Here is a 17,015-nt window from a genome sequence, read left to right as displayed (position 1 = left end):
ACGCTACATAATATATTTTCAGTAGGATTCTCATAAATTTAAACTCATTTATACAATATACATAATAGGGCTGTTTCTACTTGTATAGAAAATACTGAATCTACTTGTATAGAAAAAATATTCGAAATAACAATTCAACACAAAACATAGAAGCAGTTCGTAGTAAATGTTACTAGAACCTACTTTCGACATTCATAATATCTAATCTACCACAAATATTGGAGATGTTTTATATCAACATTATAATAGAAATAGTTCTAATATTAAGAGCTATGCTCATAGATCTTTTATGTGGGCTATTACTGTTTACATTTGCTACCATCATTGGTTCTAATATGATTTCTTATACATTAAAATGATAGATCTGTTGTCATTTATTATGAAAACTATTTTTATAATATAAACACATTAAGATCTAGTGTTACTGGAACAACGCATAAAAAATTTATTTTATTAAAAGATAGTTAAATAAAACATTTTACAGATATCTGTATTCGACTTGGACTGAGTGCTTAACGTTCTTTCCAAAACCACAGTCCCTGGAGACACCAAATTTACGTCCAAAGGAGGAAAGATCAATTCTAATACCTCCTGGTTACTGAGACAACTAGGATATAGTCTATATCGGAACATAGACAACTTTAATGTATGCTAGTAACTACTAGCATACATTAAAAACACCCATGTCCTAGAAGGATTCGAATTCATGACCAAGGGCGTTCGAGTGTCTCCACTGAATTGAGAGCGAAATAGTATTGTGTATAAAAAAATTAATATTGTTCGAACAACAAAAATATACAAATAATCCAAGTATTTTAAAAAGAATAATTGTAATATTCCCCTGATTACTGTCAAGTAGATAATAAGCACGTTCTCCATAAAAAAAAAGGTTTTTATGCATCGCTATAGAATCTATACATTCCTCCAAAAATACAACAATAAGTGAAGATTCAGAATAACATATTAAAAATGAACCAATTATGTTTCTAGGATATTTATACCATTATAGAACCATATGTGACATATTCGAATAGTTCAAAGTTTATGTAGGTCAGAAACCAGATGTTTATTTCGTTATTTAGGTAATAAACATTTAGACAATGTTTACACAATCGATATTCCTCACATTTTCTTATTCAACTTTTGATATAGACATCACCGGGTCGAACCACTTTTCGAACACGTTGCCGTCTAATATCCGGTACCCGAAAAAAGTTTGTAAGTGAAAGCGATCCCCAGGCTACTCATATATGAACCCGTCTATGAATAGGTATACCTTTTCGAGATCTTTAACACGCCAGTTATGGACAAAAACACTGTTTATATCGTTATGTAATAACGCACAATTTTAACATTGAAAACAAAACGACGCTGTTCATTATCAGACAGAACAATAGATAAAGAACAACGTTATGTAAACGATGTGAAGTAAGATACCGAATACTGTACAATTATAAGGTAGGAACCTTCGGATAATTCATAGAATTATTTATTTGTCCGCGAGGCTGATTAACATGCTTTTGTCTGAGTTTATAGTATCTATATTCGACTCGTCAAGGTGAATCCCGGGATGCTGGCCACCGCCTTCTGATGATGATGCAAAAATGGGGAAAAAAGCATCCCGAATGTGCTTCGTAATCATCAGTTTTTCAATATTTTTGCAAGACGGTCCGGGTTTCTTTTATTTTTAGGGCGTGGCGTGTCAAAAGGTTCGAAAAAAGCCACGAAACAAACCGAAAATATTTTGATTTAATGTTATTATGGTATAAACAATATGGGAAGGAATTTATGTGATTTTGATAAAAAGTCGATAAAGCATAGCTTATTTTAAGTGACTCGGTATTCTATACAGTTCTTTTACGTTGACTTACATGAACTAACTTTTTTGTGCTTAACATTACTTGCTTTTATTATAACATCGCTTAATGCTATATTTTTAACATTCTTATAGTTTGTTTCGTTTATATTACTTCATATAATCTAACTTTTGTGTTTTTTAAATATTTAGTAACAAAACAAACACCATTTGGAACATTTGGTAGAAAATGTCTACTTAGAGTAATAGAACACACAGCCAAAAAATCCGCAAATTCTTTGGTGGCTGCAAAATACAGCTTAATAGCAATCGTCGTAGTTTGTCCATGTTAATTCAGCAACCTAAAATTGTACTACTTGAAGGCTGCCTAGTTCCGCAAGCCGAATCAGCGAAAGGTCTCAGCGTCTATCTGGATGGTAGATTAAATGAAAGAAACATCAAAGATCAAATTGAATAGGTCAGACGACTCCAAATTGCTGCACTATTTAGTTTCAAAATACTTGCACCTTGACAACAGAACGAATAAACGGAAGATTGAAGAGCGTGAAGCCACATTAACTGATCTATTTGTTCTGAACTCGTCTTGATTAAGAATTGATTCTAATGCAAATGAAAAGTAGCAAGAAATGAATTTATAATAGCTATTGTACTAAAGATTTAATCCAATAAAAATTATCACTATTAAAGTTACTTATTTACTGTTATTATTGTTAATACGAATGAATGATACCACATATTATAGAACTGGATCATTCCTAAAGTTTATAAACATAAAATGTTATTTATAAAATTATAATAAACATATATAGATCTCAGGTGCAGGAAATTTGGTGAAAACATGTAATATCAGTTATGGTATCACTAAAAATATACCACTAGTTTTTATTATTATTGTTTTTAATTGTTATTGTTGTTGAGACGAATTAATGAACACTGTATTATAAAACTGTCATGTGCATAGGCTTTTTAAGGTCTAGGCTTTTGATCTAGGCTATGTACATTAGATATTGTAGATAGAGTTTGTATATATAAAGTTGAATTTGAAAAAAATGAGCAGTAATATATGTAAACAAAAACTTATATGCATGTAATATGTTAAAAATAATAATATCGATAAAATAATATATAGATAATAATAGAGGTCATATTACAAAAATAACCCTCCAGGTATTTCCAAAATCCTTAATTCATTCAAAATCATTCCTGGAATTAGGATATCTGTTTAAACTGTTGTTATTCAGAATCGAAATAATAAATCTTTATTATCAACTGAGTAGTCACTGGGAATCCACTTTTTAAACGTTGGCTATAGAACAACGTCAACTTACATCAAGTTCATTTGGTGGTAATGAATCGACAAAAAGTTACATTTCTGGAATCGCTATTAGTAGTATAAGAACGATGATGATATCTGATTTTTTTCGGTTTGATTTGAATGATATTTGTCACATAATGACAAATATCCCTTGACATTATTGACGCCCCGCTGGACATTTTATATATTAGCGAGTACGGAGCATCGACAATAACAGATGACATTTTATTTTTGAACATTTATATTTTGGACACTTACACTGGACTTGTTAGCAGCACTCCATAGCGGGATTCCATATGACTAAATAGTCCTAAGTACAACAATACTTTGTAATAAAATTATAGCTTGGATTTCAGCATTTTCAGCCAATATAACTGATATGGTTCTGCCTGGGAGTTGATATTGCTCTTCTACGCAGGTATGGTATTTTAAGGTGTGATTGCAGGTTCTTTAATATTGTAATATATGTCAAGATGTAGGCCAGCTGTATATAGGAGATGCAATATGGGACTCAGTATATCGTCTTGTGGAACTACCGAATATAATGGATGTAATTCTGTGTGTTCATCTTCTTGTTTCATGGTAAAATATTTAAATGTGAGCAACATAAAGTTACTACAGTTTCTATAATATTATGTTATAGAGTAAAAAATACAGGACTGTTTATATCAATATAAAAGATTGTTCAATATTTCTTAAGTTCCAAGAATTTTATTTAGAATGCTGATATAACTGAGAAGTCAACAATAACAGATGTTTAACTACTAACATACATTTCGTTTCTTCTGATATCATTTTAAGACATAGTTGAGCTATTAAAAGAACTGACTAATCCAATTAATTACATATTCATGAAAAATAATTATCCAATCGATAATATTATATAACCGATTAAAGTAGAAATAGTTTCCGTACTGCGTTTATTTTTTCTCAAAAATAAGGGATTTTATTGACTCGTTCTTGAAACAAAGAACCGTTAATTATATAGAATTATTTCAGCATTTCAAAACCATCGATTATCTTCTTCTAAGCCGTCCGATTTTCTCAAAACAAAAAAAAAACAAGAACCAATCGACTCTTAATAAAGTCGAGTCTTCAGAAAAATAATTCAGGGCTAACTACTATAAAACACGCGGTCGACTTTGACGACAAAACAATTCACCTCGGTCGTCCTAACTGACCCGTTGATTATTCATATTTAACGAAATATCTTGACAAGAACAGAGAGGAAAAAAAACACGCACATGAGTTTTTTTTTCAAGAAACTTTCCTTTATACATTCATTTTTTTCGACGTTAATGACTACAATCGACTTCGTGAGAACTTCGGTCGGGTGTGGCCCAAGTCCAAAGACAGCGCCGCTAGTAAAAGTGTTTTATATAATCCAAAGAAAGTCAAAATGGGAAACATTAAGTGAATTTTTCGTACGATTAAATAGCGCTTAAGAGTCGGTCAGGTAGATTTTTTTATCTGTGGCGTTCGCGATCTTTGACGATAAAAAAAAACAACGCATGGTGTTCGTTCTTTTTTTTTAAATAATTGTTTTTAAATTGGATTCGATTGTTTGTTTGTTTATTTTGCACCTTAAGCGTTGATGTAATACTTTCTCTCGTTATTGTATCTGGATTTCGGAATATTACAAGTACAAGCAAATAATTTGTTTTAATATTTTAAGTTTTCTTTTTGTGGGATATAAATCATGGCCTGACCATGATTGGCGAGTAACCAACCTAAGATCATCTTGGAAGATTTCGGTATTACCCAGCATGGTTATTCGCGTGATTCAGATGATTTTCTTTATTGGATTTTGCACTCCTGCCTTATTAATTATAACTATAAACAATCACAGACAAAATTTTGTTTAATATTTTAGAGTCTTCTTGTTACCAACTAGGGTTTAACTGGAAGTGGGCTCTGAACAACAGTCTTCGGCATTAAGACGACCAACTGGAGAGTGAGCAACGTTGAGATTATCCTAGAAGATATCCGGTCTTGCCCAGCCGGGTTACTGGAGTGACTGGGGTCATGACGACATGAGAATGTTGAACAATCATAAACATAGATTTACGACAATGCCTCAGCAGGATTCGAACACATGACAATTGCAACAGCAAGAGGACCATCTTGTCGTGCGCCATGTTACCACTGCGCCAACTAAGTCAGCAGACATAGTTTACAATTATTCCTTAGCTGGACTTGAACCCACGACTGTCACAATAGTAGGAGGACCATCCAATTGCTATGACATGTGCGCCAACCAATCCAACATAAATTAAGAATATATACGAGAATACGAAATAAAATTAAGAATCAGCAAATTACCTTATTATCTTGGATTACACATTAAATAGTGACCTCTCGAGTATGAAATACTAATATATTGTTCAATAAATTTACGAACCATCCTTACCAATCAATGTGGAGTCAGGAATTCGCCACCAATTTTAATAATTCAATATAATTTTATTTGGACCTGTCGATTTACTATTTATATATAAGAAAAATAATCGTGCAATGATTATTTGTAAAATTATGTTTAAAGGCTGTGAAAATTATATTGAAAAGTGTCATTTGCTGACTAGAATGTTCACTTTCAAAAAAGTTTTGGTGTTGTATTCGCACATTAATTATTTAAAATAATATATTTTGTACGTTTTTTTATCACTGTGAAAAGGAATCTAGAATCTAGAGTCAAAAAGAGGCTAAGAAATGATATGGAATTCAAATAGTGTTAGCATGAGTTTTTACAGTGCAACCTATTATTTTTTATACAATAAATGCATACGGTCTTATGGAGTTTTAGGCCCAATTAAAATAGAACTAAATTACACGAACACTTGTTACTGGATGCTATTTATTGCTGCAATAATATGACTATAAAAAAGGAGTTAAAGAAGTTATCCTTTTCTCGAAAATTTGCGAATATATGCGATTTTCAACCTATTTGCTTCTAATATAATTCCAATTTATAGATGATCTAGAAATAATTGTTGACACATCTTCCAAGACCACTATAGAATATTAATACAGACAGATGTTCAATAGAATAATACTAAATAGAAGCTTTCTTCCTTGTGACTATTTTTATTTTGACCGTAGTTTTCAGCTAATTTCCATAGATTTTTTCTGCCTTGGCTTTACGTGTTTAGTATTCTTGTAGGTGTCTTGATGATATTTTCCTTGAGTTATATTCTGTATCAAAAAATTAGTGCCTTTAACAAAATTTCGACAACAATAATACCTAGACAAGAGTGCAAAATCCGGCAAGGAAAATGATCTCAGTCACGCCAGTAACCAGGCTGGGTAAGACCAGATGTTCTTCTGGGATGATTTCTAAAGTTGGTCACTCGCCAGTCGGTAGGCTTAATGTTGAGGACTATGGTTCTGAGCTCACTTTAAACGTTACGCCACGTTAAACTTTAGGCCCTGTTCAGAAAAACCCATACTTTGTAAAAGGAGACTTTATATATATATATATATATATATATATATATATATATATATATATATAAACAGTAAAGTTAAAATTATTTCTCGCTCTTTTAATAAAATATTTAAATTTTGTAAATATTGTTTATGTCATTGGTATTGTTCTAAACATGGGTATGACGTCGAAGTTATATATGAAATATCAGCGTACACAATGTTATTTAGTAAGTGTTGGAATATGAGCATTTTGAAATGTCAACTGCTCATCTAACGGGTACTCCTATATATTTATTCTGACTAAACAAATAATATTTGTTTTTGTGAAAATTTTATTGGAATTATTTCTAAAATTATAGCTAAAATTGCGATATTGACAACTAAAACAGTAGTAAATATGTGAAATAAATTTAAGTATCGACTGCATTGTATTTTTTATTAAAAAATTGAAATATTGGCAAAAGCTTTTACGTCTGATGTGTCTCTTTTGCATTCATTCAATTAACCGGTATCAAATTAATTATGCTGAAGAAAAGACGGATATATGTTCTATAGACACTGGTTCCGTAGTTACTCGAAGCATTCCTTGGTGTAGTTAAGTGAAGTTTGGGCAAACACATCGCAGCTGCAAGTTTAGAAAAGGTGAATTGAAAATCCTCAAAGCCATCATACTCAAAAACAATTTTAAATCTATAAGCCATCTAGACAGGATAATGACATGCCTTCCTGTGACCATCCCTTTAGGAGAGAGGGGTTATATAATACAAACGTTACGTATCTGACTGTATGAAAAGGCTATCTGAATGGGTGATGAACGAGTGAGATGGGTTACGTCGGTTTTCCAATAGATAATAACAGTCAGTGTTGTTTTGTATTGCAGCTCCACTAGTCTTCTTTCTTTGAGTAAAACAGTATTTAAAATAAATTTAACAATCTTATCATTTAATATCCTTTTACTTTTTAAAACCCAAGTTGGTAAAAATAAGATACCTTATCATGATTGGACCTACAGTTTAACGCGGGATCCGAACCGCGGTCCTCGTCATTAAGCCTACCGACTGGCGAGTGACCAACCTAAAAATCATCAGAAGACATCCGGTCTTACCCAGCCTTGTCACTGACGTTACTGGGATCATTTTCCTTGTCGGATTTTACACTCATGCATAGGACAATCACAAATATTAAACAATCACAAACATAAATTTACGACCGTGCCCCAGAAGGATTTGAACCCGCGACTATCGCAACAGTAAGTGAACCGTCCTGTCCCCTTTACCTCTGCGCCAAACAAGCTTGGTTATTAAAATGCCTAAGGTAAAACTCGATAATAATAATTAGTTAGTAGAATTTTATTAAATAAAACCTTTATATTAAATTGAGATTTTAAAATATACGCTTCAACCATTAAAGCAGTTACAAAACCTCTTGTTTTGACTTTCGTTTTATTCCTAAATTCATCTATTACAAAATACTGCATTGCCGTGACATCACGCGTTTATTTTTACAAGAAATACGCTAACACCAAATCAAAACAATCCGATTCGTTCGATGGTTTATACGAATTCTTATCCGCGGGGCTTGAATGTCGCCTAAATAGCCATCAATCGATGGACCCGCTTCTCCGGACCTTGATATTTGCATCAGATGTGCTGTTTCGTACGAGGATGCTGCTGCCGTTGCGACCTCACGCTAATCGACTGAATATGAGAAGATAATTAAGCTCGCCTCTAGGTTGGTAGTAGAGTGTCGGTGAAAGCGAAACGGTTTTACGGACGACACGGGCGTTACCTGCGATAATACACGACTTTTCCGTGGACTATCACCAAACTGGCCTTGATTGTTAAGCAGGGCATTTTGATAATCATTCTCGCTTTCTGTACAAGTCGTCATACATATGAATTGATTTTCCTTTCGGTCTCACAGGATACAAGACGAGGACAAGTTAAATTGGTGCACTCTTTCGATTAATCACTAAATAACTGCACGTATTGGTGTTAATTATATAAGAGTGCACATTCCATAGCAACCGCAATTCTTTGGGACCAGATACCATAGCAAATGACGCTTTTATTACCATTTTAGAACCAACAAATTCGTAATAGCATTGTGTTATTATAATATTATTATTAATGGATGAACTTATGAAGTATTAATCATTACACTGTACCAAAGGACAGAAGAAGATGAAAATTCAATTGCTTCCGTTATAACCGGAAAAATGTTTAAAAATTAAGATCATTGACCTAATAAATGCCTCCTTCAGAATTCAATATGGTTAGTATTACAACTGATGAAGGTGGCTGAAGTAATTATGATTCCTAAGCCAGACAAGCCACCTCATGTATAAACTGAGTGATACTTCAGATTCAAACAAGAAGATCCTAACATTTGGAAATACAAACAGGTGTTCCACAGGGAGATGTATTGGGACCAGTCCTTTAATTTCAGATGCTACCGAAATAAAATACTGGAGTAAAATATGACACATCAAAGTGAATCAAAATAAATAATTGCATATTAATTTCAACAACAAAATAATAAACCATAAGCCTTGCTGTTAAATTCAGGTGGAAGCCACATATTAAAAAACGTGAAGAACTCAAGCGGAAGTATAAAGAAACGGATTGGTTATTGGGTAGATATACAGCTCTGTCAGTATATAATAATCTTCAGCTTTACCAATAAATTTCGAAATCAGTATGAATTTATGGTGTTCAACTTTAGGCTTGTGCCAGCCAAATTAATATAAAAGTCATAAAAAAATTTCAAAACCAGGTACTGCGAGGTATTGTTGATACTCCATGGTACATTCGTAACAACAATCTGTGAAAGAAATCTGTATATAGTATCAATCTTAACTAAAAATTATTACAGAAATATTATGCGTTGCAGCTATTTATATTATCAAAAAAAAATAAATACAGAAGGTAAGCAAAAAAATATATTACAATAATGTGGAATTTATCAAAATCATTTAAATATATGCTTTATACATTTATATACTATACAGGAATTAATAGAGTATTATATTTGATAATAATAAAATTATTATATGACATTTATATGTCAGTATACACAAATTAGGAAAATAGTACTGAATATGATAATCAGTATAACTATAATTACGTTATTTATTAAATATTTTGGTTTTAAAATGATATATAGATAATGATTGTAATATTCCCTAATAATTGAACATAATTGAATTTTAATCACAGCGATAGATTATCACCTATTCTACGAGGTATAAAGACATTATTTTGGGTATAGAGATAAACCAATCCGGTGTTAATCAACAGATAATCGTAAAACAACATTATTTAGTGAGTGTTGGAATATGTATCACAGTTCAATATGTAAGGACACTAAAGGCGGATTGAAGCTGTTGTAAATTAGTATAGTTTATTTGAATTTGAACAGAAATTTGCAGTTCAGAGTGAACGGTCACCAAATATTGATTGCAGTAGCAAATTTGAAACTAGTAAGGACTTATGGTGTTCAAATCTAGGGTTATGCCAGCCAAATCTATAAATATCATAAAGAAAATCAAAACAAGGTACGGCGAGGTATTGTTGATGCTCCATGGTATATTCGTAACAATAATCTAAAGATATATTTTCCGTTTATATTTTCAAAAAAATAAATACAGAAGGAAAGGAAAATATATTACAATAATGTGGCATTTATCAAGATTAATATAATATTATATTTAATAATAATAAAATTAATACAGTACAGTATTTAATATATGACATTTTTCTATCAGTATATACAAATTAGAAAAATAGTACTAAAGTGATAATTATTATAACTATAGTTGCGTTATTTATTAAATATTTTGATTTTAAAATGATATATGTATAATGAGTGTAATATTCCGTAATAATTGATCATGATTGAAATATAATCACAGCGATAGACTATCATCTCCTGGTTATTCTACCAGGTGTAAAGGCAGTATTTTGGCTATAGAAATAAATTAATCCGGAGCTAATATTGGATTTATCCCACAAAACTATAAACACATAATCGTAGGTACTATTTACTATGATTTAGCTACTTCTGACCTTTTAGTTTTATTGTCAAACGAAGGAATAGAAGCTAAGCAAAAGCATCCTAAATATGTTCTACATCTTCAAACTAAATGATACCAACTGTTTTTTAAGTATAAATAATTATATTAATTTTGAAGCTATTTTTATATATTAAAAGTAATTTATCAACTGAATTTATCTGTACTGGATCCATTGCTTAAGATGGTAGACTTCTTGATATTAACCTTACTGGCTGGTAAGTAACCAATTTAAGAGATAATCCCAGAAGCCATTCGGTCTTACCCAGCCTGGTTACTGTCGTGATTGAGTTGATTTTCCTTGTCGGATTTTACACTCTTACCTTATGGACAATCACAATTATAAATAATCACAAACACAAAATAACAACCACGCTCTAGCGGAATCAAGACCCCCGTTAAAATAGACTCTATAAAAATATTTAGCTTCAAGTTATATTTTATATCTATATTTTGTTCTAATTATGCCTCAATTTCAAAGTAAGAAATAATTGGAAGGCCTTAGCTATAAAAATCACTACAATAAATTAATTATACTTTGTAAAAAAATAAATTTGAATAATATTTCTAATGATGATAATTAATAATTAATTTAAACATAAACGGGTACAAATTAAATATATAAGCAGTTAGAAAATAACGTTAAAAGATACTTATAAGAAGGTTTATTGATAATTTACAACCCAAATAGATTTTTTCCAGGACCTTGTCCTTCTTAATAATCCGGTTGTTGTTAAATCATACGTACAAGCGTCACTGTAACAGTTCTTACCAGTTTAATAATGACTTTTCTCTTATTATTCTAAGGATGTCGCATCTATTTCACTGAAGAATACAGCATTTAATACGCCGTTTGTATTTATCATCGGTAATTTGTTGAGTTTTCTCGTAAATACGCTACATATTGTGTCCTCTATTTTATACATGCATTATAAATGAATCAAATGAATGCCTTTGATCTAGAACGGACTAATCGAGCAGTACTGTACGGAAATTGTAGATGTTCGATGGAATAACGAAATGATTTTGTCTATTTTAGCAATCTGTTTACGTATTGGTGTTAATCGGTGTTCAAATGACATCCGGTAATTTCCAGTCGGTTTATCGGCATGTGCTAAATTACTATTACATAATTATTATTTTGATAGGACTAAAAATTTAAATTTACCAAAAATATTTACAGTCCAATATTAACATACAATTCTGTTTACGTCTCATCACAATCTCAAAAACCTCAAGCTTACCAATGTCAGACTGAAACAGTGTTCAAGTTTTAGAACCACATGGTAAAATACGCATTCGAAATATACGGATTTTATGTATGTGTTGAAATAGTTCCTCTGTTCCATATGCACAATTAGAGAAGAAAAAGATATCGCAGCTGTGCTGTTTGCGTTTATTATTTCTGTAGAAGATGCCTTTATACCATACTGCTACTAGTGCACTTACTCTAACTGGATCCACTAACTAGGCGATCCGTCAGTTGTCTATACTTTGGTCTCTTCTTCATTAGTTACTTCATCGTTTCGTCATTAGAATATGTCATTAAAAATTCTAAAAGCCTCAGCATCTGTATCAACTAGAATTAGATCAGTCATTATAGCATCGTATTGGATGAATTGATCATATGGTCTGTTATCTTTCCCACATCTAATTCATACTTCCAGTTACTGATGGAGTACGAAATACAGCAATTTTTTAATAGATGTCGCTTGCAATTTTAATTTTTTTTGTTCTGGCCTAAAACCAGGCGGTGGAATGCATGACGCATACCTAGTCTCGGAGACTTGCCCTAGAGTGACAAGTTGGACCGGGTTATGTGGCACTGCCTCTGGGCTTACCAATACACTAAACCGAAACCGCCTCACAGCTGACCCCTGTGGATCGCTACTGCTACTGCGTTGAATTTGGGGACATGGCACCCGCTGATCGGGCAGCCGTTATTGGGCACGAGGACCCGGCGTTTCTATTGATTCGCGAACTTGAGTTAACGCACGACTGGATACTGTCGTATGGGGACAAAAGTTATAACTGCTTAATTATATATATCAGTTATAACGACGAATGAGGTCGTTTCAGCCTGGAAAAGGGGGGGGGGTACCAAAAGATATATTTTATCAAGTTGGTGCAAGTGCATTATATAATGCCTGTGTTATATCGGGTGGAGCAAGAGTTCTGCTACCATGGATGAAATTTCCGCTGAGTGGCAATAATGAAACGATTATTTTCATAAAATTATTTCCATAATAAAATTTGAATGTCTACACAATACAAGGGCTAAAGCAAAACTGAGCTAGACGTAACATAACAAAGATGATACGCACTCAAAATGGTAGCGGGACTTTTGCCTCACCTTATACATCCAATGCTGTACAATGTATTGAAATACCAATCTCATGCTTTTTGGCGGCATTGGCTGAATTGGATATAATATTAATTAGTGAAAAATGTGTTTAGGATTTAAAGAAGGTAGAATGAATATAAGGCAGAGACGATTTATAAGGATGAAAGACCCTATCGATAGTTAGTTCTGGAGTTTATAGAGAAAATGAGATGGATAAACTAAAAGACTACGCTAATTTAAAAAGGACGGAAGTCTGGAAAATGTCGTAATAAAATGGACTTAAGGAAGATTTCAAAAATAGAAATAATAACCGACTAGGAAGATGGTATATATAACCATTCTTTCACCAAACATTGTATTAAAATTAAAATAATATTACATAAATTAGTGGCGCAGAAGAAGTATAACCTGAGGGTAAGCAAATATTTGAAATATTTGCACTAATATGGTAAAATGTATACAAAACCGATTATAAATACGGATGATGTAATTTTTTAACCATTAGGAGTGATATTTTTTTCTTCAGCATGAATATATATTTTACAAGGATACCATTCGGTTAAAAATTGTGCCGATCAAACAACATAAAACTAACTGGTACTGTCGGTGTGAGTGAAAAAATCGATATACACTTTGTTATAGTAACGAGAGGGCATTGTATCGAATGGAACTGAAACTATAAACTATTTGAACTTAACCCAGATAACTTTCTATGTTAATTTTAAATACCTAATAGTATTTTTAATGCGTATTGGTTGGTATTGGATTATTTTATTTCATTTAGTTTATATTTACATATTAATTCATTCAGTAAATGTATGCAAACATTTTAATTTTCTTATTAATTACTGTGTATCATCACATTCCAAGAATAAATATAGAAACATATTATTTGTTTTATTACTGTTATGTGCATTAGGATTTCTATCCTTGAACTTATTGATGATTTAACTTCATCAACTGTGAAGGGTCATTGAAAAAATCAGAAAGAATGAAGCAGTTCCTGATGATATTGTATTGGCCATCCGATAAGCTGTGCAGTGGCCCAAGAGTCAACATCCATTGACCTTCTCTATTAATAGATGATACAACAGAGGGTTATCAAAGTTCTTAACTGTAGACTAAATTTACATGAACAATTAAAAATTTGCTCTGCGGTTTTTCTAAATGTGGCAAAACTGCACTGAAAGGCTCATATAAAGAGGAATAAAAACTGCACAATAAATTTAGAAAAATGTAGCTATTTGACCATCAGTATACAATTATTTTTGAAAGAAGTTTTGCCCTCTCAACATAAAACAAAATATTGTTTTATAAGAAAATGCTTAAACCCATATGGACATAATTCAGTGGTTTCAGAACAAAGTATTGAGGAGTAACTAAAATAAAATGCCCTATCTGAGACAGTTTATGCTTTCAAAGAAAATATGACACATCATGAATTAACCTCTAGAAAAATACTTCTACCAGTCATAATTATGAAGTTATTAATAATTTTAATATTATATTTTAAGATTATACTTAATAGAAAAATCATAAGAGGATAACTACTAAATATTCATAAGAAATACTTTTCTGAAATGCTCATTTGAAATGCCGATAGTAAATGACTAATGATGGTGATAATTATATCTCTAATTGTCCATCTTTAGTAAACAATACTTAATGTTAATATTTGCTTATAAATGATTGCAATTTTTAACAGTAGTAACAGGCTATACATTTTTAGTAAACTATTTTCTAAAAATAATAAAAATAATTTTATTCATAAATTATATAATTTACTGATTATTGATTATAATTTAATAATAATGAGCTTTAAGCTAAATTTTATACAAAAGAAAAGAGGCTGAAAACACATACAATTTTTGAAGTGTTTTTTTTTATTACAATATAAACCTTTTTTTGGAACAATAGTGTATAACAGTTAATAAAAATGTGTATATATGACAAAAATGGATTTAACTTTATAAAATAGTTATAATAATAAAAAAATAGTTAAATAATTATTATGATATAATTTAATGACAATTATTCAGTAATGTACATAGTGAATAGTGAACGAGGTTAACAGTATTTTATTTTAAATGCATATATTATTAATTTTCATTAATATACATTAACAACCTATTAACTTAATAGAATAGAATAATTAATTAAAACAATATATATATTCTATAAATCATGCATTATATTAGTTATTTAAATTAAAATTGTTGCTAGTAATCAATCAAATTAATTTCTAAGCACTAATTAATGATAAATGATCCTGAATAGTTTAACTTATTGTTTGTTATGAAAAAAGAAATACCATATTGATTTATTATATACAAAATATATTTAATGGTCGCGTTATTTGTTATTGTAATAAAATTGTTGAATGATTAAAATAGTTGACAAACAGATATCAAATAATAAATATAACTAGATATTATCATAAATACAAGGTAATGTTTTACACTAAATACATAAATTATAGAACCCAATGCGATTTAATTGTATTAATTAATATATATTCCTTAACAATAAAATAATCTTAAATAATTTAACAGATTATAATTTAATTGTAATAAGTGTATTGAATTTATAAATATATATATAAAATTTGTACAGATAATGCAGTAAATATATATTTTAATTTGTAAGTTAAATATTTTTTCATAAGCTTATAATTATACTTATATCCTGACCTATATTTTCTGTTTCTACTATAATTGTTTTTGTTTAATTATTATAATAATATTGTTATTATAATATTGAAATAAATTATAATTCAATTTAATTAAGGATATTTTTATCATAAAAATTAATGTCTAATTAGTTAAACTTTATTCTAAATTCATATCTTATGGGACCTAATTCCATTTAATTTTATTAATTAATATATATTCCTTAATAACCAAATAATCGTAAATAATATTCATACGTTACAGATCATAATTTATTTCTTATAAGTGTATTGCATTTATGTAATATATGTAATATTTATAAATAATGCAGTAAATATATATATTAATATATATTTTAAATTTTTTTATAAGTTTATGACTATATTTTCTGTTCCTACTGTAATCATTTTTATTTAATTATTATATGTTATGGAAATATGGAAACAAATTATAATACGATTTAATTCCAATTGTAATGTTTACTAATATTTTAATTAAATATATTAGGATTACAGTACAAATAAATAATAAATCATACTGAATACTTTACCTTATTATTTGCTATAAAAAACAAGTATCCTGCTATTCACTTATACACATAATACGTTTAATTATTGTTTCAATTTAAGGTACTTATTATTATAATAACATTAATAGTTCTGTCTGTAGGAATGCCAGATGATTAAAATAGTTGCTAATAATATATATATATATATATATATATATATATATATATATATATATATATATATACATTTATTTATTTATTTATTTCAATTGCTACTGTCATTATATTTGTTTAATTATTATATATTATTATTATATTTGTATACATTATAATATTGAAATAAATTTTATTGCAATTTAATTCTAATTATAATTATCTAATAATATTTCATCAAATTATACTAAATAATATTAGGAATATAAATAAAGCTTACCAAAATATAAAAACACCGGTAATTCCACATGGCTAGAGAATTTGGCGACTGACAGGAACCACCCTCTCGTAGTCGTACTGATCGTTCGGAAATCTCTTCGACGTGGTGCTCGATCGTCTCACGTTCGGAACCGTCGCCTTATCACTTGGCGGTGATGACTAGCGCGCGCACTCCAGCTCACCGATGGACGGCTTCTGCACGGGCCGGCATGCTCTGGGAGTCGCGAAATAATCAGCGTGGTAGGCGACTTCCCCGCCAAGGAGTCAGAGGTCGTAGCGAGTGACGTGGTACAAGGCTGTTTTATGGAACCCGATTAATCTACATAGGTATTTTGATTAGGTTCGCGTCTAGTATACAGGGCGAGACACGAGGCTCTGGCCGGTTGTGCCTTTTAATCCCGTCGAGAAATATTAGTTTTAAACCCTTGATGAA

At 30.5% G+C, this 17,015-nt stretch overlaps 1 protein-coding gene across 1 annotated transcript in view; it reads right to left on the bottom strand.

Annotated features, from left to right (window-relative positions):
• The window catches only part of LOC143203073 (uncharacterized), a 65,592-nt gene extending 48,793 nt beyond the window's left edge, over positions 1-16,799 (bottom strand). The window contains exon 1 of the mRNA XM_076415189.1: positions 16,584-16,799. Coding sequence (XP_076271304.1) covers positions 16,584-16,613 — 30 coding nt within the window. The 5' untranslated portion in view covers positions 16,614-16,799. The remainder of the gene's footprint in view (positions 1-16,583) is intronic.
• Between the last annotated feature and the right edge of the window lie 216 nt (positions 16,800-17,015).

This window comes from Rhynchophorus ferrugineus, unplaced genomic scaffold (assembly GCF_030347505.1).
Source record: "Rhynchophorus ferrugineus isolate W39M unplaced genomic scaffold, kcgeb_rfMv2 rfM9, whole genome shotgun sequence".
Classification (NCBI taxonomy): domain Eukaryota; kingdom Metazoa; phylum Arthropoda; class Insecta; order Coleoptera; family Curculionidae; genus Rhynchophorus; species Rhynchophorus ferrugineus.
This window is presented reverse-complemented; position numbering and strand designations above follow the sequence as displayed.